Source organism: Cryptotermes secundus, unplaced genomic scaffold (assembly GCF_002891405.2).
Source record: "Cryptotermes secundus unplaced genomic scaffold, Csec_1.0 scaffold1242, whole genome shotgun sequence".
Lineage (NCBI taxonomy): Eukaryota > Metazoa > Arthropoda > Insecta > Blattodea > Kalotermitidae > Cryptotermes > Cryptotermes secundus.
The window spans coordinates 800,904-826,197 of NW_019739237.1; the positions used below are offsets into that span (position 1 = coordinate 800,904).

At 37.3% G+C, this 25,294-nt stretch overlaps 2 protein-coding genes across 9 annotated transcripts in view; both read left to right on the forward strand.

Moving 5' to 3' along the window:
- The window catches only part of LOC111871824 (vesicular glutamate transporter 1), a 137,037-nt gene extending 130,724 nt beyond the window's left edge, over positions 1–6,313 (forward strand). For both annotated transcript variants that reach the window (XM_023865188.2, XM_033754433.1), the window contains exons 13-14: positions 1,761–1,943; positions 4,421–6,313. In XM_023865188.2, coding sequence (XP_023720956.1) covers positions 1,761–1,943; positions 4,421–4,654 — 417 coding nt within the window. In that variant the 3' untranslated portion in view covers positions 4,655–6,313. The remainder of the gene's footprint in view (positions 1–1,760; positions 1,944–4,420) is intronic.
- Positions 6,314–20,455: 14,142 nt separating this feature from the next.
- The window catches only part of LOC111871841 (protein O-linked-mannose beta-1,2-N-acetylglucosaminyltransferase 1), a 13,041-nt gene continuing 8,202 nt past the window's right edge, over positions 20,456–25,294 (forward strand). For 4 of the 7 annotated variants that reach the window (XR_004513817.1, XM_023865209.2, XM_023865212.2 and 1 more), the window contains exons 1-3: positions 20,456–21,072; positions 21,692–21,879; positions 22,836–22,938. Coding sequence is in view for 6 of the 7 variants with exons in the window: in XM_023865209.2 (XP_023720977.1) it covers positions 22,927–22,938 (12 nt within the window). In the remaining variant the exon portion in view is untranslated. Of the gene's footprint in view, positions 21,073–21,686; positions 21,880–22,297; positions 22,939–25,294 lie in introns of those variants that run through there. The other 3 variants (XM_023865210.2, XM_023865211.2, XM_033754431.1) reach the window with 3 other exon arrangements.

The window sequence follows — 25,294 nt, forward strand, 5'->3', positions numbered from 1 at the left end:
CACTCTTACATAGCCGCACCTGCAGTAAATACATCACGTGATCGCTATCCAGCCAGTATATTTGCGCGTCGGTCGGGTCTACGGAAAACACAGCTCCTCTAGTGTTGCATGTTGGACCGTGTTTACAGAGCTGTTGTCTGGCAACAAATTAATCAAATCCGTTACAATATGATTTAGAAGAAATACTGTCTTGAAAACTCTGAAGGCTCCAAGAGTCGCCAGAAAAGTAAAATATGGCCATGGGCCCAGCGGGACTCGGAACCAAGAATCGCTGTGCTGGCGAGGATCAGCAAATTTTTTAGGTTGAAATAATTTAGTATTTTACGACTTAAAACCACTTTTAATCAGCTTTCCTCGGATACATATTTTCCAGCAACGACACCAAAATTAAATTCGAAATATAGAGCCTAAATTTCTCCCTTAAATTAGGAAAAAATGTACTGAATCATGAGGTTCATTTTTTAAACGGAGCAGCTGTTTTAGTTCACTCTTGCACTGCAATTATCAAAGTAGTTTCTCATTCTAAACGAAGCCCCCCAATTCTGTTCCGCTTGTCTGCCTCTTGATGTGATGGGCATTGTTCACATTTCCGAACCGTACGATTGCCGCGCCCTCGGAAGGCGAGAGAAGAAACACACACCAATAAACCAGCAGCGCGTGAATAATGTAATAACAGTACAAAGATGGAATACCAAGATATATTTAAGAATAAAGTTATCCTACATAAAATTATATCTATGTATTTTGATCAAATCTTTATGTCTTCATTTTACATATCCAAATTATGTCAACCATTTGTGATGCAACTTGCCTATCCATTAGGGAAACGATAAATTTTACTTAAAAGTTAATGCTTCTGACTTATACCCGTATTTGGGATTATTTCCAGTTCGAATCTCGGTCGGGACATCGGCTATCTTGATATTTTTCGTATCTAATTGCTTCCATGTAAATGACGAGATTATGTCTTTAAATAGACCACAACCGCTTCCTATCAACCAATTGCATAGAATTCGAAGCGAATTAATATATAGCTGATACAGCGTCGTTAAATAACCTTCGATATGTATTTTGATCAGAAATTTGAGAACAATATGAACCAGAGGAGTTACATGAAGTAAAGCCTTTGTCTGTCGTAGGTTAGTGGAAGTAAAACAGCTGTAATGGACGTAATAGGTTTTCTATGTATATCACTAGGTAGCAACACGGTCCAGTTCCATGACAAGAGTACGTAGCAGACTCGCATGCGCATGTTCAGAGGCTGATTTTAGTAGTCAAAATGGCGACCGTGCTTGAGGGGTATAATATCGAAGAGCAGCGTTCTTTTGAGCGTCTTTTTTTTTGTGGGCAAAAGGACCCAATGATTGATAAATAAATGTTTCCTGTTTATGGCTGGAAGTGTTTGTATTTTTAAATTGTACAAATTTATTAACAAAATATTAATTTCAGAGCAGTAGAATGCTGTAATCGCTAAGGCCTATATGAAATAATTTAACTATGTGTGTTAGGTAACGCTTATATGCGCAGATGCCAACAATTATCTACCAAACAAAAATCGACTTTGTTTCCAAAGTGATGTAGTCGAGGCCAATCTTGTGAAGAATGTATATTCAGTTCTTTCCACCAAATTTTTACACCCATCACTGACAAGTCATCTGGCTGCTCACAAAATAAATGGTCTATGGTTAGAGTTTATGCAACACTCATTTATATCCAATATGGCTGTAGATTCATGCAATGTAAATCTGTTTAATTAACAGACCCCAGAGAGCTGGAAGACAGTCTTTATCATGGCCGCCACTGTACACTTCATCGGTGTGACGTTCTATGGAGTGTTCGCTTCAGGTGAACTTCAACCTTGGGCAGAGCCAGCTACCGAGGAAAAGAAGAAAGTCTGGAATCCACTTGAAGACTCTTTCCAAGCAGAACCGCCAAAGCCTTCGGTAGGTGTCAAGCAAGGCCAAGTTGTTGATCATTTTAATTGTGGTCGTTATGCTCGATCCGTTAGAGCAGGAAACAGTTCCGTAAGCCATGAAAATAAATACTACATCGCAGTTATGATCATCAAACAAAAAAAAAATAACAAACTCCGTGGCTTTAGTCCGCAAGCGAACTATACCGACCGAGTGACCGCCGCTTGTCGGAGAAGTTAGTGCCAGGTTTAGCGGATAGAGGGTGTCGCGTGGTCAGTGCAATGAATCCCCACGGCCGTTAATTTCGGTTTTCTAGACCGGAGCCGCTATTACCTTGAAATAAAATAATATTGCCCCCTTCAAAATCCTTCCAATTTACTGGCCAGACATTGCAATCTTGCTTCTTTACTAGGTATGAAAAGGCTGAGACCTCAGCCTGGGGATGAAACGTCCTGAATCGGGTGATTCTCTTTAGTTCCTAGAGGCAAATATTTGGACAGTTCCTAAAATTAGGATCCAGCCGGTTGATTCCACATCGTGTATAATTTAGTATTCATTATTCAACTTATGATTAAATGACGATGCATTTAAGCAGCTTCAAATCTTTACGCTACGAAATTTGAACTATTATAAGCGTCTTCAAATAAAAATGCAAGTAAATAAAGAAATTAATTTGTTCTTCTGAATATTGAAACATGCTCGTAGAAGCAAATCCTTGAGCTGCAAGAACAATAATAATAAATAATTAAATAAATATAAAACCAACGAACCTGTCGCATAACGCCGTCTTCCCCCCTCAAGCGATGTCCGTTTTAAATAACCTAATAATAAAAAATTTGATTTTCTTACTTTGTTCTTCTCTTAATTTTGTAGGGGACAGTTTTTAAAACTGAATTGTTCATTATTTAATTTATTCTTTCGTAACTCACAAAACTTCATTATTTTGGCTGTACATCGCGCTTCTGAATCGCCATGTTTCCTGCAGAACTGATCGAAACGATATCCAGAAAGTACATTCCTTCTGGATGCAGTCTCCATCTTGTTATGGGGGAGTATAAAGGAGGGTCCACATTACGCGTGCTCGTGTGACTCGCTATGCTCGCGAGTAATGTGGACGATATGACAAGTCACGAGACAAGCAAATTTTTTATTATGAATTTAAAAACTATAGCCTATAAATTAAAATACGACTACAGCCTATACACACTACGAGTAAATATACGGATCCTCACGCGCCGAAGCCTGGCGAGCAACTGAAGTAGTGTGGACGAAGATTTACGAGCACAAGTAAAAGCCAGACGAGTCTCCCGATGAGCACAAGCCTGGGGAGCACGAGCACGAGTAATGTGGACACGCTTTAAGAAATGCATATAAATGAATGGATAAAAGGAAACTGTGTCTCAGAATTCCATATATTCTCTCCACATTCAGTGTAATACAGAAAACAAGGATACAGTGTTTGAAACAAGAATAATGAATGTAGGAAAAAACCGGATCCAAATAGACCACGATCGTCCCCAGTGGTAGACTTGATACCACACTCTGTCAAAAATATTTTTGAGTACAACATACATACGTACATAACCGTACACGAGAAAAGAATTTGGTGTGCTCAAAGAGATGTCAGATGTAGAGTTTAAAATATAATTTACTAACTCTCTAATGATGACGTAAGGGCCACGCGGTAGCGTGTTTAGTTTAGGCACTATGCTACAAGTCGAAAGGCCCTGGGTTCGATTCTCGAAGAGGTCACTGGATTTTTCAATTGACCTAATCATTCCAGCAGCACTATGGCCCTGAGGTTGACTCAGCCTCTAACAGAAATGAGTACCAGGAATCTTCCTGGGGGTAAAGAGGGGCGGTGCGTAAGGCTGACAACCTTACCGCCATCTGTGAGCCGATTGTCTAGAAAATGTGGGAGCCTCGACGTCTCACAGCCCTATGGGCCTCCAGAGCCTGCTACAAGGACAGCTTTACCAATGATGTAATGATATACATTTTATATGTTGATAAGCCACTCTCAGCTTTGTCTTAATGTATTGTAGCTGTGCTGATCCTGCGGATTATGTTGCCTGAGGGTTGTTTGTTCAGTTATTTTTCTTGACTAATTTTAGCCACTAAATTGTGCTTACTAATAATATTTCCGCCGGTCACGGTAGCCGAGCTGTCTAAGGCATGTACTGTCTTCGCTCGCTTAGAAATCGGGATCGTGGGTTCGAATCCCACTCAGGCCATGGATGTTTAGTTTGTGTGTGTGCGTTTTTCTGTGTCTATGTACAGGTAGAGGCCTTGCGACGAGCTGATCACCCGCCCAAGGAGTCCTACCGAATGTGTAAGATCTAGAAAAACCGAAGTGAACGGAGAAGTTCAACCGCCCCCTGGGGCTGTAGTGCCAAGGGGGAAAAAATAATATTTCCAAAATGAGTGCTCATTATATGGTTTACGTGGTGAAAAACTGGCACCAAAATTTGTTCACATTTGAATGATTCATGTTGTTTCCATTACAGGAAGGAGGTCAGGGGCAACAAACACAGCTAAACAGCCACGCGCCCTCCTATGGATCGGTTGAACAAACCTCAGTAGCCGAACAACAACCTCCGGTGTACCCATCAACCAATCCCTTCATAAACCATGCAGAACAGCAACCTATGAACCCGTTTATAAATCATATAGAAGCAGTTCAACCTGAAACAAAAGACGCCTACTACAAATATGGCGCAGTGGATGATGGTGCGTACTGAGTGAGTGTAGCGGAGTGTAGTTATTCGATTCATCGAGATGGAATAATCGATTAATACTGTAGTCAATATGTGGTAGTGATTATAATCCGACGAATTACATGTAATGATTCTTTGTCATGTAAATATTTTTTCATCCTTTCGTTCGTGATACGTTTCATTGCAGTTTTCTTTAACTCTTCGTCTGCTGAGTACAATGTATATAGTGGAAGTAATAATCAACAAAGGAAAAGAAATATGTAATGTAATAGTAATGTTATTCACTAGAGTGTGAATTATTTATTGTTTCATCTTGAAAATGATATTTAAAAATTTATCGCTCAGAACGTTGTAAAGGAACACAGAGATATTTTGTTGTGTATATATATATATATAACTTATGTTGTAAAAGTAATGAATGAGTAATCATTTATCAAATAGTGTCTCTAGGTTTGTTTCACTGCTGAATAGTTTCCAACCTACCCTACCGCGATATAAAACAATCCTCAATTAACAAATAGATGTTACTTCACTTTTATTAATTAATAATGTTCGTTCAAGAAGTTAATGTTTACTTCGTGTTCTTTAAAACAAAGAGAAACTCGGCGCCATGGATTTATAGCGTTAATTCACACATGGCGCTGTATGCGGACTGTACTGGAACTAAAAAGTATCACGAACGAAGGGAAGAAAATCGTTACCGTGTGATCATAATGGCAGTGAGGTAACAAGCTAGCCAACCAAAACCTTCTCTATAGCCGTTGTCTGAAAACATATTTAAAACTGGTACGAAAAATTGTAGTGTAAAGTTCAATCAAAAGTCCAATAGTAGTTATAATAAGATATTGACAAAGTGTCACATTATCCTAAAAATGGGGCGTGACATTAATTCGTTTCTAAGTACCGAGATTTCTTGTTGCATAACTGCAGCACTGTTGATGACGTAACGTTTACCACAGAGAATTTATGGCGCGCTCTCGAACCGTAATCTTTTCAATGGCGCCGGGAACCAAGCCATAATTGTGATCATATTTGAATTTACGGGCCTATTTTCTACCTCCTGGGAAACTAAGCGTAAGTTAGTGGAAATACGTTTAATATGAATAGGCTTATATTGTTAATTCATAATATTAAATATATTAACAATGGAAATATATTCAAAATTATGCCCTAATAATTAGACTATAACCTTAAACATTTCAGTTATTTGTTATTAATACTCGTATTTTCGTTTAGACCTAAAACGGAGTTCTTTAATATGGAAGACGCTAGCAGATGCGTGTACTGATTCATAGCAGGATATCACGTTAAGATGAGTCAGTGTGGGAATTAACAGGTTATGGATGGGTTGGAGACGAAAACAGAATTTTCATGTACAAGATATCGCTATTCTTTTGTTTAAATTCTTCTCAAAATTTCCCAACAAAGTACAAAATGTTTCACAGTTTCTTAAGATGGTTCTTCATAATGCATAGGCCTACTTATAATTATATCCCATGAGTCTTTCTTTTGAAATTTTAACTGCCATTACAATTCTCATTTTCGTAATTGTTCAATAGCCTCAATAGTGCTGCAGGTACCATTATTGGGATAGCCGTACAAGGAATAATGAAATTAAGTTTTTTTTTTTTGCATTTAATTTTCCCTCTTCTACTAAATTTTATACATATTATACAAACTTTGTGTAAAATTATTACAGATGAAGCGATATACTCGTATATAGTTATTTTTAGTTGTATTATATAAAATTTATTTATATAGAAATAAGCATGATATTAATTACTGGACGAAGCAATTCACGAGAAATATCTCGTGGATTTATAATAATTCATCCTTTAACTCATCATCATATTTTGAAGTCACAGGGGCATCCATCATTAAGGTATGTGTTACATAATATTGCCGGAGGAAAGTCGAATTTAAAGCTGTTTCATCCGAATGTTTGTCTTAAATTAAATCGATTTTCTGGGTAGACAAGTTCAGACAGTATACGAACTAGTTAACCACCATAAATATCCAGAAAATAATTTTCTGTATAATATTAGCACAATTCAGAGACTGGACTCAACATTGAACGCATGAATTCAGGTTGGTTCCTTAGGCCGCAATGTATCACCTACGCTTTCAGAATGGGTACATATATACAGGCAATATATTACTTCTGAAAACTTGCTAAGTGAAATATCAGTAGAGTCCACTCGATTGCTTTCTGCCTTATGAGGCATTAATTATTACTCAGTTTGAAAATCGCAAACAAAATACACTCAATGATATGGCGAATTACTCGAAGCTATTTGGAGCCCATAAATATTTGTAATTTTTATAAGGTGACGATAGGGATGTCCCAAAAATTTAATTATATCTCATTTTTAATGAGAAACTTTGGGCTTGCCTTACTTTATTTATATAGGCCTATAATTTATAATAAAATAAATACATTATAATAAAATTTTGATCAAAATTGTAAAAAATAGAACATATTCAACTTTGTGAATAATTAAATAAACATGAATTCGAACTTACTTACATGTAAAACAAGAAGAGAATAACTGTATTAACTATCCTTGTTACCTGATTATCAGTCAGAAGAATATATAAAATATTATTTATCATTTATAATCTACAGGTTATACTAAATATTTACGTACATAATTTCAGTGAATAGAACAGCACAATTTAAAACATGATTTGAATATACGTTGTGTATCATTGCCCATGTCCAAAGTAGAATTTGTAGTCAGAACCACTGAAGTACTTTCACGGTTCAAAACAAAGTTTAAATTCTTCCTTGAGATTCATAACCGTGTCCCAGAGAATGTAATACATTATATATTTATAAATATGGCGACTATAGAGATAGAAATCTATATAAAAATTATCTGCTTAGAAAAGAGTGCTACATATCTACGAAATTCGTAGTTAATCATTACTTTCTTAGAGTTATATTGGCCATTCGGACCTCTGTCAATAATGCGCTAAAACTTTTGTTATATTCACGAAGTAAACATAGACAGTAGGCACCTCCGATACAGCTCATCCCCAAAACACACGAAGAAGCTGCCACGTGTTGTTGCATGAATCTAGAAGAGCAAGCGATTTTAATGCAGGAAACATTTTCTATAATTTTAATTCTTGTAAAATTACTCCATTTTTGCTGCGTTATTATTGCTTTTGATAAAAATAATAATACTAATAATTAAAAATCGAATAATTAGTTATTTACTAATTGTCATTAATTTAATTATTATTAATTTTTAATTAAATTATTATTACTATATAAACTGCAATATTTAGTATTTTCTTTGTGTTTGTTGTTTTGTTTTTCTTATCGTCCTAGCTTTGTAATTGGTCTCTCGGTTGTTACAAGTTTGCACGTCAATAAATAAGAATTTAATTAAATTATTACTGGCAATCGTGCAGTCCGGCTATCCAGTTGATATAGCTACTAGGCTACAGACCGGAAAATCCAGGAATTGTGGGTTCGATTCGCGGCAGTGATAACAGACTTCCTACCACTGAATCCAGATGGGCTGTGGGGCCTAAACAGCCTCCTGTTCAGTGGGTACTGGGGACTTTTTCCCTGGAAGAAAGGCAGACTGTGCTTGAAGCTGACCTACCACCTATATTTTGCGCAGAATTTAAGAATGCGTGGATTTATACTTCCACGACTCCACTCGCATTCATAGCAAGATGCTTTATTAGGCATAGCAGCATTTTTACCTTCACCTTATCTGCTGACTTCGGCCCTATCTCTTCACGGTTCGCGTGTCGTGAGACATTTAATTAAACCCTTGCAACTGTTTCGTTACAATATCCAGATCGAAAATTTACCCGGTAAAATTCTTAATTCTTCAGTTTGGGGATTATCCTGTTGTTTCTTTGTGAAGCTGAAAGATATAAAATTCCCGCGATATGAGAAATGTTAACGTATCATTAGAAAATGTTTCCATTTTTCTTTAGAAATAAAATATCAAGAATTTTTAAGCTGATAATATTTTATATTATATCGAATGTACATATATATTATATTTTGAACTAAAAATAATATTACTAATATATTATGTTATATATATTAATATTATTAAAGATAAACGAAGGCTGGTTATAAGAGAATTCATTTTTTTAATTCAAAGGTCTATCATGAGATACTATTCTCAAAGGCTGTGGAGACAATAATAAATGTCTTAGTTGTAATAATATTATAAATATTAATGGCGCGTGTTGGAGACTTTATTGTGTATGTCACTGTACAAGTAGGTTACTAAGAAACTCTCTAAGTGTGTGTGCATTGCATATATAGATGCATGTGAATGAATGATGCATTTACCTATATAACTCTACATGTTAAATAAATCCGTAGATTTGTTCTGAACTACACAGTTCGCCCTACCGCTAGCAATATTCTAAGAAGCCTACATATTTCTTTACGTCTAAGAAATTAGTTCTGTACCATTCACAAACTAAGCCGATTTCCTTAAACGCCTTGTAACCCTTTCAGACACAAATCATCATATACAGAGACAGCACGAAACAACAGCGATTTTGTTTTATCTTCTTAGTTCACCTTCTTTTGTTTTCTTAACCACTTTCCTCATTTCCTCTATTCTTTCCTTCCACTTTTCTTCACTTCCAACTTCTTGTCATATATCTCATCTCTTTCGTATTATTTTTCTCCTCATATGTTTCTATCATTCTCACGTATTCTTCAGGTTCCCTATCTTAATTCTCCTTCATCTTCTATCTTCTTCTTTCTCTCCTTTTTAAGTCTACTTTTTCTTCTATTTCTTTTCAATATGTTTCCCTCCCTTCCTTCTATTTGTCTTCCATTCCTCTTCATTCGCTGTTTTGTCTCTTCTTCCTTCATTTATCCATAATCTCCTACTTTCTGTCTTTACCCATGTAGTCATGTAGTAGTGCCTACTAGCATTGTGGGTGTGAAAGATTACATGTGCAGTGATGATTTGCCTATGACCCATGATGTATGTGTAGCACTGGGCGGGGGACTTTGAAAGTGTTGTATTGGTGTCTCAATTTGTACATTTAGGTTATATATATTCTTAGTGGATTGCGTCAATGAGGGTATTGTTGATATTCATGAAAACTGTGATGTTCGTTTGGGTAGATTCTGCCTTCAAGTCTAGGGAACAACGACCATTCTCTGTTCCTCTGTTTATATTAATATTTGTGCAGTTCCTCATATGCAAGTATTATTTTAATTTCTAAGTAGAATTGTTCGTATCTTTCTCATGACAAAATCACAGCTAAGCAATTTTATGGTATTACTACTGCTGTTCCAACTGCTTAAGATTAATTCGCTTAGTGGAGGGTGGAGTCCAGCTGGGTCCACTCGGCACGGCGGCAACTGATTGGCCTATTGTACCTGCCCCGGGTGATTATAATGATGGAGAATTTGGCGGAATGAAGATTGGCAGGAGAAACCGAAATACTCGGAGAAAACCCGGGACCAGACCCGGGATCGAACCCGGGCTGCCGCGGTGGGAAGCCAGCGACTAACCGCTTGAGCTATGGCGCGGCCTAACTGCTTAAGATAGTACATTAGAGAACTGTTGTCTCATACGTCATCATGGCGCAGTGATACACAAAACGAAGCATGTAATAAAAGGCGAAGTACTTCTATAAGCACATGAAATCTTAATCTCTACTTGGAATATAAAAACAAAATGTTATTATATTTTTAATACAAATATTATGATTTGTAATCCGCGCACGATATATTAATCGGAATTTATCAGGTTACTTTAACGAAACAGAGAGTTGTCTTGTTCGTTAGGGACACTTACGTATTCAATTCATTTACGTAATATAGTATTCAGATACTTGTTAGATCTTCGGAAACTGATGGAATGTGCGTTTCAGTATTGCCTTTTCTTGTCATATTAACTACATGGCCTACAAACGTTGGCTGCAGGAACACGCATCATATTTCAATACAAGTTTATGTGTTCTGAGGATTCTTAATTATTTAAGCGAAATTAGACTAAATTATTCAAATTCAAACTGTTTCTTAACTAATTAAATCCCAGTGTGCCACCTGCACGCCCTGCATTCTCGTTACAGACTACATTTATGTGTTTCTCATAGTTTTCGCAATAAACTAAATTTTTTCCTCAAATATTATTAACGAATGACGCCTGTAGCTGACATATGTTCCCTATTGGGTAAGAATTGGACTTTTATATATTATTTAGAAGAAATTCAACCCTCAAAATATAAAATGTTACAAATTTGAGGTTCTCATGGCGGGGACTATGTAATGCCGTGTAGTCTGGTATAAATTTACCTTTGTTTAGAATGAACGAACTGCCTACAAGTGAAGAGAAAATTCAAACAGCAAGTAGCAACATTTTTGCTTCTGAAGATAGAAACAGGATCTTAATTCGAAACCTTCTTAATCTTCTAGCAGACAGAACAGCGTCAAATCCCTAAAGATAATAAAAACAAACTAACTCCGTTGCTTGTAGCCCGCTATTGAACTACACCGACCGCTTGTCGGCGAAGTTGGTGCAAACTTTAGCGGGTAGAGGGTGTCGCGTGGTCAGAGCAACGGATCTCCACGGCAGTTAAGCTCGGTTTTCTAGATCGGAGCCGCTATTTCCTTTAAGTAGCTCCCCCTCACGAGGCTGAGTGGACCCCGTTCCAGACCAACTACTTCTCGGAAAATCTGGTAACGCTGGGAATCGAACCCGGGACCTCTGGATCTGTAGCCAGGAACTCTGACCACCAGATCACAGAGGTGTGCAAATATAATGTGCAAATTTTTAGATTTCGACACAGCAGCATCAACATAATAATGTTAATATTCTAAGGCTCTGAACGAACGTAAACAACATTTATCCGATAATTTTCATTTCATGCATCCTGTTGTGTTATAATACATAGCTTCTTTATTAAAACCGTCACAACGCAACAATATCAAGGTCAGTGCTTAGTTTTGGCTCTGCTACATGTTTCGGCCAATGATGGCTATTAATAGCCAGGCACTGAACTTGATACAGTTGTGTTGTGACGATCTTAATAAAGAAATTATACGTGTATATTTATCCGATACACAGATTCGTGAGTCTGATAATTAGCCTGCGTGTCGGTTATTAATTAGGCGTTGTTTACAAAGTAAAACACAATCGCCCATATCTACAAGAAACGTTCTCTGCCCTTGCATCAGAGCAAGCGTATTCCCTTCAAATTCTATGTGAAACACATACGAGAAGTTCACAGGCAGATGTGATATTTAAGTAGAATGATGTACAGTAAAGCCTAGTCTATCTAACATAATACAGGGCAGTAGATCAGAAACACCTGGAAAGCTTCGAAATGTGGTGTTGGAGAAGGATGGAGAAGATAGAAATGAAGAAGTGTTAATTAGAGTCAGTGAGCAGAGGAATATCCTACACGAAATAAGAAAACGGAAGGCTAATTGGATTGGTCATATCTTACGCGGTAACTGCCTTCTAAAAGAAGTTGTTGAAGGAAAGCTAGAGGGGCGGATAGAAGTGACAAGAAGACGAGGAAGAAGACGTAAGAAGATGCTGGATGACCTTGGGGACAGAAGAGGATATTTTCATTTGAAGGAGAAAGCTCTAGATCGCATCAAGTGGAGGAACTGTTTTGGAAGAGACTGTGGACCTGTCATCTTGACAGATTACAGATGAATGAATGACTCCTATAAGCCGATTGGGAGGTCTACTTGGGAGACAGACCGTAATTGTTATTTGATATTTCGATCTACAGTAATTTTTATTGAAGCCCCATTCGTACAAGCTGATTAAAAAATTATTAGAATTAGATATTGGAGTATTACACTAAATATATTATGAAATTCAGATCTTCAGTGACGTTTAACCACAATAAAACCCACTTTACATGAAGCAATGAATGTACTTTTGCTTATATCTCATAAAACACTTCACAGATATTGTTGAAATTCTGTAAAAGAAACCTACACCAAGTATTTTTATCATCTCTGATTGACAATATCAGAGCCTAATTCACATAAGGCCATAAAGGGCTTTTACATAATGTCTATAAACCATTCCACAGAAATACTTGAAACTTAGTAACGCAGACATGAACTAAACATTGTCTATTAGCAATGATATACACTCATACTGATGCAAAAGTGAAGCCTGTTTCATGTAAGGCCATGAATGTACTTTTCCATATATCTCATGAAAATTTTTACACATATTGTTGAAACTCAATACAAAAGACATTCACTAAATATTAATTGTCAGCTTGATTTGATAGACATCCATTCGCAATAAAGCCTAGTTCACATAAACTCATGGATATAATATTCTCCAGCTCTCGTAAACCATTTGACGGAAATTATTCAAACTCAACATAAAGGACAGTCCTCACATATTTTATGTTACTTAAGATTCACAGTCATTTTGTTCCACAATAAAACCCTAGTTTATATAAGGCCATGGGCGGAATTTCCGTTATACATCCCCTCCCCCAAAATTTCACCTCGATTTTTAAAACTCAGTACCGGAAACCAAAGGGAGCCAGCATAGCTCAGTCGGTATAGCGACTGGCTACTGACTGGACGACCGAGGGATCGAAGTTGGAGTCCCGGTAGGGGCAAGAAATTTCCTTTCTCCAAGTTGTCCACACCGGCTCTGGGCTCCACCGAACTTCCTATCCAGTGGGTACCGAGGGCTATTTCCCCGGAGGTAAACAGGCCGGGGCGTGAAGCTGACCACTCATCTCCAGCTAGTGATGAGGTCAAGAAAATGTGGATCTATACATCTACTACCCCATACGCCCTCATGGCGTAGTGCTTAATTAGTAAAGCACTGGGACAATTTTACCTTTTCCTTTATCGGAGACCAAAATTTTCAGTTTCTTGTCAGTACGGAGAATTTTCCTACTTGTGGGTGCCGACAATGGTTACGAAAGCTCCTATATCCTATTGTATCTCCGTAACGCTGAATGGAATATAGGCGGCATATCTCCTGTTGGGGTTTGAGGCCAATGATATTTGAAGCTGCCGCGGTTGTCAGCTTGCAGATCGTCGTAATCTGGATTGTGACATTCTGCAGTCTAGTATACGGTTACCTGTATTTCGGAGGAATATACTATCTCCTTCTTCAGGTAATAATTCACTTCTTACTGAGACTTAGGCAACAGTTTCTTTCAAATATTGACAACCGTCTAACAGACTAAGTGAGGCACGCGATACCGTAGTTAGTTGAGACACTATGCTAAAAGTCGGAAGGTCGCGGGTTCGATTCTCGCTGAAGTCATTGAATTTTCCAATTAATCTAATCCTTCCAGCCGCACTATGAACCTGAGGTCGACTCAGCCTCTAACAGAAATGAGTACCAGGAATCTTCCTGGGAGTAAAGGGCGGCCGGCGCGTAAGACTGACAGCCTTACTGCCATCTGTGAGTGGATTTTCCAGAAAATGTGGGATCCTCGACGTCTCATAAACTTACGAGCCTCCATGGCCTGTTACAGGGTTAGTTTTACCTCTTTACCAGACTGAACGATATCATTACATGAAATACCGCAATGCAATCAGTAAGACATTGATGTTCAAAAGGGTGTCTCAATATACGCATCAAGGTACCTTAATTTTCGATGTACTATAACAACATGTGTCCGGAAACGTTTCATTTGACAGTTATAGCTTAGAGCGTGTATTTATAATAAGGGCTCGGAATGTCCTCCATGAGGTTCAGTGCATACCTCGACACGTCTCATCAATGACCACCGCATCCGTTCAGAGATGTCGGGGCAGTTGCGGGTAGTCTGACAGGCATCCACAAGAGTCTGTAAGTGTCCCAACAGGTAAAAATGCAGATGATTAAAGTCAGGTGAGCGTGGAAGCCGTGCAGTGTCCTCCTCTACCTATCCATCGGCCATGACAGCCGTTTCTGAGAACATCTCGCACAGCACGGAGCAGCAACATGCATGTACCACATTCGTACCGTGACTACCAGTGGTACACCTCCCAGTAGCTCTGGCAGATCATGTAAGTTGTTGCTTGTAGGCGTGTGGGCCTACCAAACACTAACAATCTTTGCTCACACATTAATGTTAAAATGCTGCTGGTCTCTACAGGGTATTCCTTCAGGTATAACTCTCAAATAATTCCGGACACATGTTGATATGGAAATTTCTCTTGTTTTTGTATGTGGAACTTGTTCCCCAAATTTGTCCGTAACTTTCAGTTACATTCTGCACGTAAGGCTAAATGAAGATTAAGAATCTCTCAGAAATTACTTTTTTTATCTATTTTAACGTTAATTAAAGAAATAATAAATATCAGAAAATACGATATACTATTTCTCCAACTAAAATGAATTTGAAACATTTTCCTCTCGTATATATTTGACGTTAATCCCTTCCACGCTCAGGGACATATGTTGATGAAAATGACAATAGATCAATGTAATGCAATTGTGTGTTCTTGTCCCTTAATTAACTTTTTAATAGGGAATACTGTTAGACTGTAAAATGTAAGTACCCTAAGTTATACACCTACCTTAATGGCAATAAGATCTTCTCAGATGTTGTGAAAATCTGTTTTAAATAAAACATACGTATAGAGAACATTTATCTGGATTTAAACGTACACTTCTCTAATTACAAAATGATATGAAATGAAGATACATAAAATTACAAATGTATAAATATTAATTGCAGTGCTGGAAGATGAAAGAGATAACAGTTAATAAATTTTCAATTTAATTGTTTATTTCAAATGCTTAATCAACAGTTACAACGTCGAAATTTATTACGGCTTGAGACGATCTCAATATGGAATATAATATTTTTGGACTGTCATATATATACATATATACGGTGTACTTAAACGATCTTTGTGGGTATGTCAAGGCCTGAGTAGGCAACCTCAAGGAATAAAATTACTTTGCGTTAAATGAGATCGCTTATATCGCATTTAACGTCACTATCTGATGATGACGCATATTTCAAAGTCTTTTAAACACAGAATAGCAGGAAATTTGTGTTATTCCCCCGATGCAGGGAAGTGGTTACTTCCAGTTTCTCATAGATGGCTGGCGTAATTTTCGTCCTCGAAGTATCAATCGCTAAAACGTGAAATGAGATAGAATACGTGAGAAAAACGGAGGAAGACAGAAATAAGAAAGAAGATAAATTAGTATACTGAACACTAAATGTTCAACGAGCATTTTTCACTGATAAAACATGAATCTCTAAGTACAATACATCTTCCAGCAGTGCTAACAATGTGTTGTCATGGTTACCGTACTATTTTGTTTAGTCCTCTTCCAGCAAGAATCAGAATAAGTGCAGATGCTGTGTTTCAGCAATAAGAGGATTCGATCAGGATTTGTTATCCATCCAAATGATTAATATTATTCAGGTGTAGTGTATTATTTCTATGTCTTGTAGTTAAGTGTGGTAAACTCCCTTCCATTGTGATGGTTTTTAACTGTTTAAATATTAATTACCTAACCACATGGTTTATTACATTATGTAGAAAATACAAAATGTTATTGAAAAGATTATAAGCACTATGAGTGTTTATATGTTAACATTGTACATACAAAGAATTATGTACTTCTTTCCCAATTTCGTTTAAATTCATAACATACTTAACTGATATTTATTTATGTACATGCACTGGACGATGGACAAGTTTGTTGTCAGATTCATAAATAAGACTGTATACCCCCCAGGCCTGCAAATTTCCTGACTTAAAGGCTCCATCATGACGCCTAAATGACCAATGCACATATATGGTTCAATCGAACTTGTCATAGTGTAAACAACACAGCAAGCCACGAATAAACACGGACAATATTAAGAATCTCCATTCTCAAGATAGACAGGCGGCACAGGATCAGCCACCTCCAAGAAAGACAATAGGAGAATTGACATGAACCTGCCTGGTTTATAAATTTTAATCTTAAACTAAAAAGTTTTTAAAAAACTTTAAAAATTTTAATACCAGGAAGGCTGCTGTGACTGTGAAAAGTCGAACATTATGTACATTGTGTATTTCAGACATTATATGTGTATGTATATAATTTAACATCTATTGTAATAGTAGTTTCCGGAAAAAAGTATTGATGCCCTCTGAGGATGATCCGTAGGGATCGAAACATGTAAGGGTGATGAGCTTTCAAGTGATAAAAATTAAATAGTCACACTAGACGGAACTGGTTTTCTCTTTGTCTTTGTACGCCTAAAAGTGTCTTCCTCTTATATTAATCGTTAGTAATTTATTTTCCTTTGTTTTATCACTGTTGATTTTCATGTCCTTCGCTCCTTTCTCCTTTACTTCCTTACTTTTATTTGTTCGTCCTATCGTCAGTTCTCCATTTTCTTCCTATTCTTCTGTAATACTCTCTCCTTAATTACTTACAGTCTATATTTTTGTGCATTATATTTCATTTTCGTCAACGTACTAGCATTGACAGAAGATATTTTACGGGTTTCTCTCTTCGAAATAACGATTTGGGGTTTCGTAGAGCGTGAATAGAACTGGAATTTATTTATACACGTATATGAGAGACGTCTTTATTTCATTCTGGAAATAACGGCTACAAAATTTCCCATATGAGGTACTACGTTTTTTAGTCTGTTATTTGGAGATGGCTCCTGTATTTATAAGAAATTTGTGCAGGCCTGTATGTATATACATCCTTAAATTAATGTAAATATTAATTAATTAATTTAACATTATATAAGTATTTATAACAGTTTTATTTAATTAATTATAATAACATACAATACTTCTTTCGTATTGGATTTCATTTGTATATATTTAAATGCATAGACCCTAATATGACAATACAGAAAGTATAATTGTCTTGTGACTTAAAGTTGCCTTGAAGCGAGTTTGAGCATTCCATAATCCGTAGTCTTCTGATTGGTTATTCACTAGTAAATGAGGCTCACTCTAAACTTAAGCTTTCATATCATCAAATGAAAATGTATGTGTGTCAGTTAGCTTCCAGGCATATGTTTCGTTAGAAGGAACACATATTTTATATGAGTGTTAATTAAATGTAAATTTAACATCATATTATGTTACCGCAATTAAATCAAATTTAAAGGGCTTTTTAATATAAATCTAAAAAAAAATAGAAGAAAACTCAGATATTCTGGAAATTTTTGTATATCATGGAAAATTTTGTCTGAATATTTATTCTGCACTGCATGAGGCAAACATGTATTCTAGGTTTGATTATTATGTTCTTCAAGCTGTACACCGTCACCTATAATTCATTTATTATTATTATTTATATATTTTTATTAACATATTTATTTGTCAGGTACATAGTTTCATTTAGGAGAAGGGTGAACATAAAGTTTAGACGCCTCTATTAATATTGTAGTGTAAGAAGGTGTGCAGTTCTTCATACCCGCATTTACATCCAACGTTTAGAGTTATCATTAAAGAGGTAACCCATTTCGAACATTCTTGGGTTCATTTCATCGTTTCAGGACGTATAAATTTAAAGGCGAAAAGAAATCAATATAGCCGTGATGTGTATATTAAGGAACGTAACATTTAAATCGCTAATGAAACCATGATTTCATATGGAAAATATAAAGCAAATTTACGAAATGTAAGACACGAAGTATATACCAGAAGATCTGAGACACTTGACATTGCCTCAAGTTTTGTGTTGGTGTGTTGTTGTGTGCTAATTAATTAAGCTATTCTACACTGCTGTTTAGTGAAATATCTGTTATTATACATGTTTCATTATGTGAAATCTAGTGTTTATTTATAGATAATTAATTTATACTACTAATATATCTTTAATTATGTAAATATTACTCAGTTAAGAATAATAGTTTCATCAAATTTAAAGATTCGGGATATTTTAATAACTGTTAAGAATTATATTATGTATTAGCGGCAAATATTAGTGTTTTTACGGTAAGGTTATGTTAATATCGTAATAAATCTGAAAGTGACGTATGCGCATATAAATATTACAGATTTCTGTCTCTTGTGGTTACACTGAGAATTGTATATTTCGGAAGCCGTTGTTGTAATTGAACTTGACTCTAGTTGTTCTAACTTGAAAATAAAAAAAAAATTCATTTTTATTCATCCTATAATCCCTGTTTCCACATTTTACACGTGTTATAAATTCATAAATCTGACACTGAAATCAACTTATGTAAGTAACGGGATATATTTTATTTTATACAGCTTGTGTCAAAAGTCTTTGAATTGTGATTGGGGTACTCCTTACTTCCAGATATCAGAGGGGTGATCTCTGAAACATTGTACATTTGACATGAGAACCATTTTTAGGTATAAAGTAGCATAGGCATCTATATATCTATAGGAAACGGGTGTTTTGAAAATGTGGCACAATTCAGATATTTGGGAACACCGATAACAGATCGAAACCTGGTTCAGGAGGAAATTAAGAGGAAATTTAACTCAGGTAATGCTTGCTACTGTTAAGTTCAGAATTTTTGTTTTCTCGTCTGCTGTCCAAAAGCTTAAAAATTAGAATATGCAAAACTATAATTTTGCCTGTGGTTTTGTGTGGGTGTGAAACTTGGTCTCTGACATTAAGGGAGGAACATAGACTGACGGTGCTTGAGAACAGGGTGTTGAGGAGAATATTTGGACCGAAGAGGGATGAAGTGACAGGAGGGTGGAGAAAACTGCATAATGAGGAGCTTCATAACTTGTCCTCATCTCCAAGTATAATTAGAATGATCAGGTCAAGGAGGATGAGTTGGGCAGGGTATGTAGCACGAATGGGGGAGACGAGGAATGCATATAGGATATTGGTGGGAAAGCCAGAACGAAAGAGACCACTGGGAAGACCAAGGTGTATGTGGGTAACAATATTAAAATGTATCTTAGAGAGATAGCATGGGATGGAATTGATTGGATTGATCTGGCTCAGGATAGGGAACAGTGGAGGACTCTTGTGAACACGGTAATGAACCTTCGGGTTCCTTAAAATACAGGGAAACTCTTGAGTAGCTGCAGAATTGGCGGCTTCTCCGGAAGGGCTCAGCTCCATAAGTAAGTAAGTAGTCCACTGAAAGTCAACCGATGCTTCGGAGGGATATGTCACCTCTATCTTCAGAGTATAAGTGTAAGAAAATGAAGGAACCAGTATGAAGCAGGTAGCAAGCAAATATACCGTTGGCACGTGGTAGCGTAGTTGTTTGAGGCACTATGCTACAAGTCGGAAGGTCGCGGGTTCGATTCCCGATGAGGTCATTGGATTTTTCAGTTGATCTAATCCTTCCAGCCGCACTATGGCCCTGGAGTCGACTGAGCCTCTAACAGAAATGAGTACCACGAATCTTCCTGGGGGTAAAGGGCAGCCGGGACGTAAAATTGACAACCTCATCGCCATCTGTGAGCCGATTGTCTAGAAGATGTGGGCCAGATCATTGAAGGTCGCAGTGCAAGGGTCGGATTTTATGGACCAGCCCTTACACATACACACACTACTACTGTTACTAGAAACTGTGTGAGCCTCGACGTCTCACAACACAATGGGCCTCCAAGGACTGTTACAGGGATAACATTCCTTTTTTGCCAGGTATAGTGGAATGCTCATTTAACTCTGCAGCTAATGTATACCAAATTCACTTCAATGTGATTCGTGTAACCGTATAAGCTAATTGTGATAAATATGATATGGTCCTAAAAGAATGGTGGGATTTCATTGCCGTATATATCCGTCAGTTTTTGGTGATGAAAAGCAAAACTATACGGTTTCATAACGCGGCTCTGAAATTTTCATTTTGTATATCGCGCTCTTTCCTAGTTCCATCTCCGACAGTTAGGCGGCGTGAAATGTAAGATGGCGACGCAGCAGTAGAAGTACTAATGCGTGCTGCGATTTGATGTGTCTAAATCCATCGCTACAGTGCTCCGTGAATTTCGTGTACGCCACAGGAAAACAACATTATCAGATGGTACCGGCAGTTTGTGGACAGTGGGTGTGGTTCTCCGAAAATTAACGTATTCTGTGCTGTCTCTCAACAAAAAGTGTACTGGCCTTTTTTCTTCGCTGAAGCAACGGTGACTGGGAACACCTACCAAAACATGCTGGAAAATTTGTTGTTTCCAGAACTGGCCAATGATTCCAATGACTACATTTTCCAACAGGACGGTGCTCCCCCACATTTCCATCGCAGTGTGAGAGGTTTGCTTAATCTGGTCCTTCCGCAATGATGGATTGGACGTACTGCAGGTGAAGATGCCCCCCTTCTCCGGTGGCTACCCCGGTCCCCAGTCATAACTACATGTGATTTCATCTTGTGGGGGTGCGTGAAGAACATGGTTTATGTACCCCCATTGCCACAATCGCTCCAGGATCTCCGAAACAGAATCAATCGTGCTGTGGAGACCATCACACCTGAAATGCTGCAGCGGGTGTAACAGGAATTCGACTATCGCATTGATGTGTGCCGGATAACGAAAGGTACGCACATAGAAGCACTTTGATGGATGCACATAAAATTTGGACAGTTAAGCTTCCAATTGACACATGTTATGATTGTACACGGTAAGAAATACGAAATATATACGTATCTGAAATCCCACCATTCTTTTAGGAACACCCAGTATAAGAAAAGGAGAATGGAAGGAAATACCCTTCCCTATAAATAAGTTTTATATATCCCTTTTACATTTCTTTAGATATGGTTAGTGCAGTCAGTATAGCGACTGGCTACAGGCTGGACATCCAAGGAGTTGGAGTTCGAGTCTCTGTGGGGGCAAGAATTTTCACTTCTCCATATCTTCAAGACCGACTTTGGGGCATAACCAGCCTCCTATCCAATGGGTACCGGGGATTCTTTTTCTGGGGATAAAGTGACTGAAGCATGAAACTGACCACTCACTTGAACTGCTGCAGAGGTCTAGAAAATGTGGGTCTCTACAACCATTCCCCCACAAATGCATAGTGCTTAATTAGTAGAGCATAGGGACAACTTTACCTTTTTTTAATAATTCATCCATTTGTTTAGTAATTTTCTTGTAATGAAATTATTTCAATAAGACTAGAGAGGTGAAGTGAGAGAAATTTAATGTTAGTGTAGATTGCTATATCCTGGAGGCTGGAGAAGACCACAAGGGGCGAGGGATCCATGTGATTGTACTGAACATGGCAAGTGGGAGTGTGATGGCCAAGCGTAAGTTCGATACGTACTCACCACACGAAGACGAAGCCATGACACTCTTTCTGAACATGGTTTCTGATGGTAGAGTCGTCATATTCGCCATAAAGGTACGCTGTAACAGCTGTGAGACAATTGAAGGTTGATTTCTTAGGATCTCCAGTATTGCTTCGTTAAACTAACTCCATGAAACAGCCCTTCTTGAGGATCCGCCAATTCTGCGGCTACTCAAGAATTTTCCTATATTTTATGCAACGCTAAGGTTCATTACCACGTTCACGAGAGCCCTCCATGGTCCCTATCCTGTGCCAGACCAATCCAATTCATACAATCCCATCCTATCTCTCTAAGATCCATTTTAATATTGCCCACCCAACTACACCTTGGTCTTCCAAGTGGTCTCTTTCCTTCTGGCTTTCCTATCAATATCCTATATATATTCCTTGTTTCCCCCATTCGTGCTACATGCCCTGCTCACCGCATCCTCCTTGACTTAATCATTCTAATTATGCTCGGTGAAGAGTACAAGTTACAAAGCTCCTCATTATGCAGTGTTACTCATATAAATTTAGTTTAAATTTATAATTTGTGCTAAACATGCCTACATTTTCACTAAGTCTTATTGTTTTGGAGATGTTTAAATTAAAGAATACAAATGCATCAGAATTATTACCTGTGCACCAATCTTGTCATTCTTGATTAAAATATTAGCTTATTTAATTCATCTCATCATGTCTACAGTTAATCAGACCATTTTCATCCCAATTTCTCCCTCATAGACCTGTGTATGTTGTGTTATGTTAACAGATAATTTATTTCTAAATTACATAACTTCAGAACATAATAGACAGCATGTATGTTGTACAGAAATTAACTGTAAAGTTATTACTGTAACATTAATATTTCTGACATCTGAAATTTCTGGAGCTTGACAGATATGTCACACTCAAACAATTTTAAATCCCTCAATACATATTAAGATGTTCAGAAATATAGTCCTCTGAATGTAAGCTGTCTCAGTGTTGTTTCTTCTGGATTTCTGACATTCACAATGGCTGACTTACAGGATGAAGGAACATTCCAGATGAAGCGTGCCAGCCATAGACCTCCTGAAGAGACTGGGTTCAAAGCGAGCCCAGATAATTGGATGGAGAGACATGTGGGCCATGGTAAGCCAGAAAAGTGCCAAGATGTTCACAGAGTCTTACAGTAAGAGTACTGAGTTCAGCACCTGGAGAGCTCCTGTAGTTCTTTGTGAAAAGATACCGCTCATGCCCATTGAAGGTAGAACCATGTTCAGGTGTTCAGCAAAAAGTAAGAATGATAAGTTTACCTGGAGGTCAGGCCTGCCTGTCTGTGCTTAACACTAATTGCCACCAGTATGTACTGTTACCTATCACTGCTCCTTAAGTTCTACTCCTTACTACTTGGTGCTATTGTATGCTGTTACTATGGAGACCCATATTATTGGTTAATTTTTTGTAATCTGTATGGATAATTGATAAGACATGCAAATGTAAACATATATCAGTTCAGAAAGTGAGTGTGATTGGACAGACACAGAAGAGAATAGTCAAAGAAGAGAGTTTTGTAATCATATCGAGGGTTGTGGCAGCATCTGCAGCTGCACGGATCCTGCGCCATTGTTGTTTAACCCTAAACCAGTGAATAGCAACAAAATATACGTAATACAATAATCTTTTGAAGAATTCATCCAATGTATAGAAAGAATTTGAATACAGAAAGTCCTTTAAATTAACTTTAAACTTTTTTGGATTATTAGAGATTTCTTTGAGGTTATAAGGAAGTCCATTAAAAACCTTTACTACCATGTGATATACTCCTTTACCATATATGGCCAAGTTAATCTGGTTTATATATAAATTAATATTTTGTCTGGTTTTTACTTCAAATAATCCTTATTTGTAATAAATTTATCTCTGTTTTTTATTACAAACATCATTAGTGAATATATATACTGTGATTTTAAAGGCAGTATATATTGTGACATGTTGACCCCCACCTCCCCAGCGGTACGTGGCGGTAACGTAACGCTCGCGTTCTTACGGTAATAGGTGAGTTCCCGCCCCTCCGCGGTGACGTCACCGAGGGATATCGCGGTCGCTAGGCAACGCGAGTCAACAGCGGTTACCTCTGCTAGCGTTACATAGCAACATAGCGCCAGGCAACAAGGGTGCCTATTACGTGGCTGTATTGTCCGATTGAGGTTACATAAGGAGCAGCGAAGGCTATTCACAGTTAGTTGTACTGTAACAGTCGCCAAGTCGAGACGTAAAGTCAGCCAGTCAGTTGTATTGTGGCATGTGGAGTGTACTAATTGTGATACTGCAGATAGCAGTAACCGTAAATCTGTAATTTGGGTGATTGTAAGTGCAAATGTGAAATAAAATTCGCTACACCGAATACATCGAGAATTTATTTGTCGCGATATACGCCCGATACGCGACAATATTTATTTCCTTGAAGAGATCTCTACATGATTCCATGTAACCATGACCCATCATCAATCATGGAACTCTCTTCTGCATCTTAAAACCCGTTTCAGCATGTGACGAGTTTCCCCAGTGAATCAAGCCATAAGTCATGACTGAATGGAAGTAAGAATAATAAATAACTTTCAAGGTATTTATAGACATAAGTGGTTTCATGTTCCTTGTCATGTTTTATGGTATCAATGGTTTAGCAGGAAAGTTGCTCAAAGACTACTTGACTGATAGGCAGCAAAGAACAATATTGAATAATAACACTGAAAGTGGTGTTTCTAAATGGCAAAAGGTTAAACAGGGTGTCCCTCAGGGTTCTATCCTGGGGCCATTGCTCTTTTTAGTATATATTAATGATTTACCATATATAATAAATAAAGTGTCAAAGCCAGTTTTATTTGCGGATGATACCAGCATATTGTGTTGCAAGTCGAACTACAATGAACTTGTTATTACTTTAAAAGAAATTCTTGAATTAATTAATGTATGGTTTTCTATTAATTCGTTAACTTTGAATCTGACAAAAACAAATTGTGTCCAGTTTTCATCAAAACCTAATTTACCAATAGATATCAATATAAACCATGGGGATATCCAAATTAATAACACGAGTACACTGAAATTTCTTGGAATAACAATTGACAGTACTTTATCATGGAAAGAACACATCAAATATACAGCCAGCAAATTAAGCTCGGCTAGCTATGCCATCAGAATCCTAACTTCAGTTATGTCCCTAGAAAGCCTATTGATGACTTATTATGCCTATGCCCATTCTATCATGTCATATGGTATAATATTCTGGGGTAATTCAACTAATAGTGACCAAATTTTCATAATTCAAAAAAGAATAGTTAGAATAATAATGAGAGCGGGTAACAGGGACTCTTGTCGACCAATTTTCAAAGCATTAAACATTCTTCCATTCTATTCACAATATATTTTCTCAATATCTGTTTTTGTGGTTAAGAATATGGACAAGTTTGTAACAAATTCAGATATTCATGGCATGCACACTAGA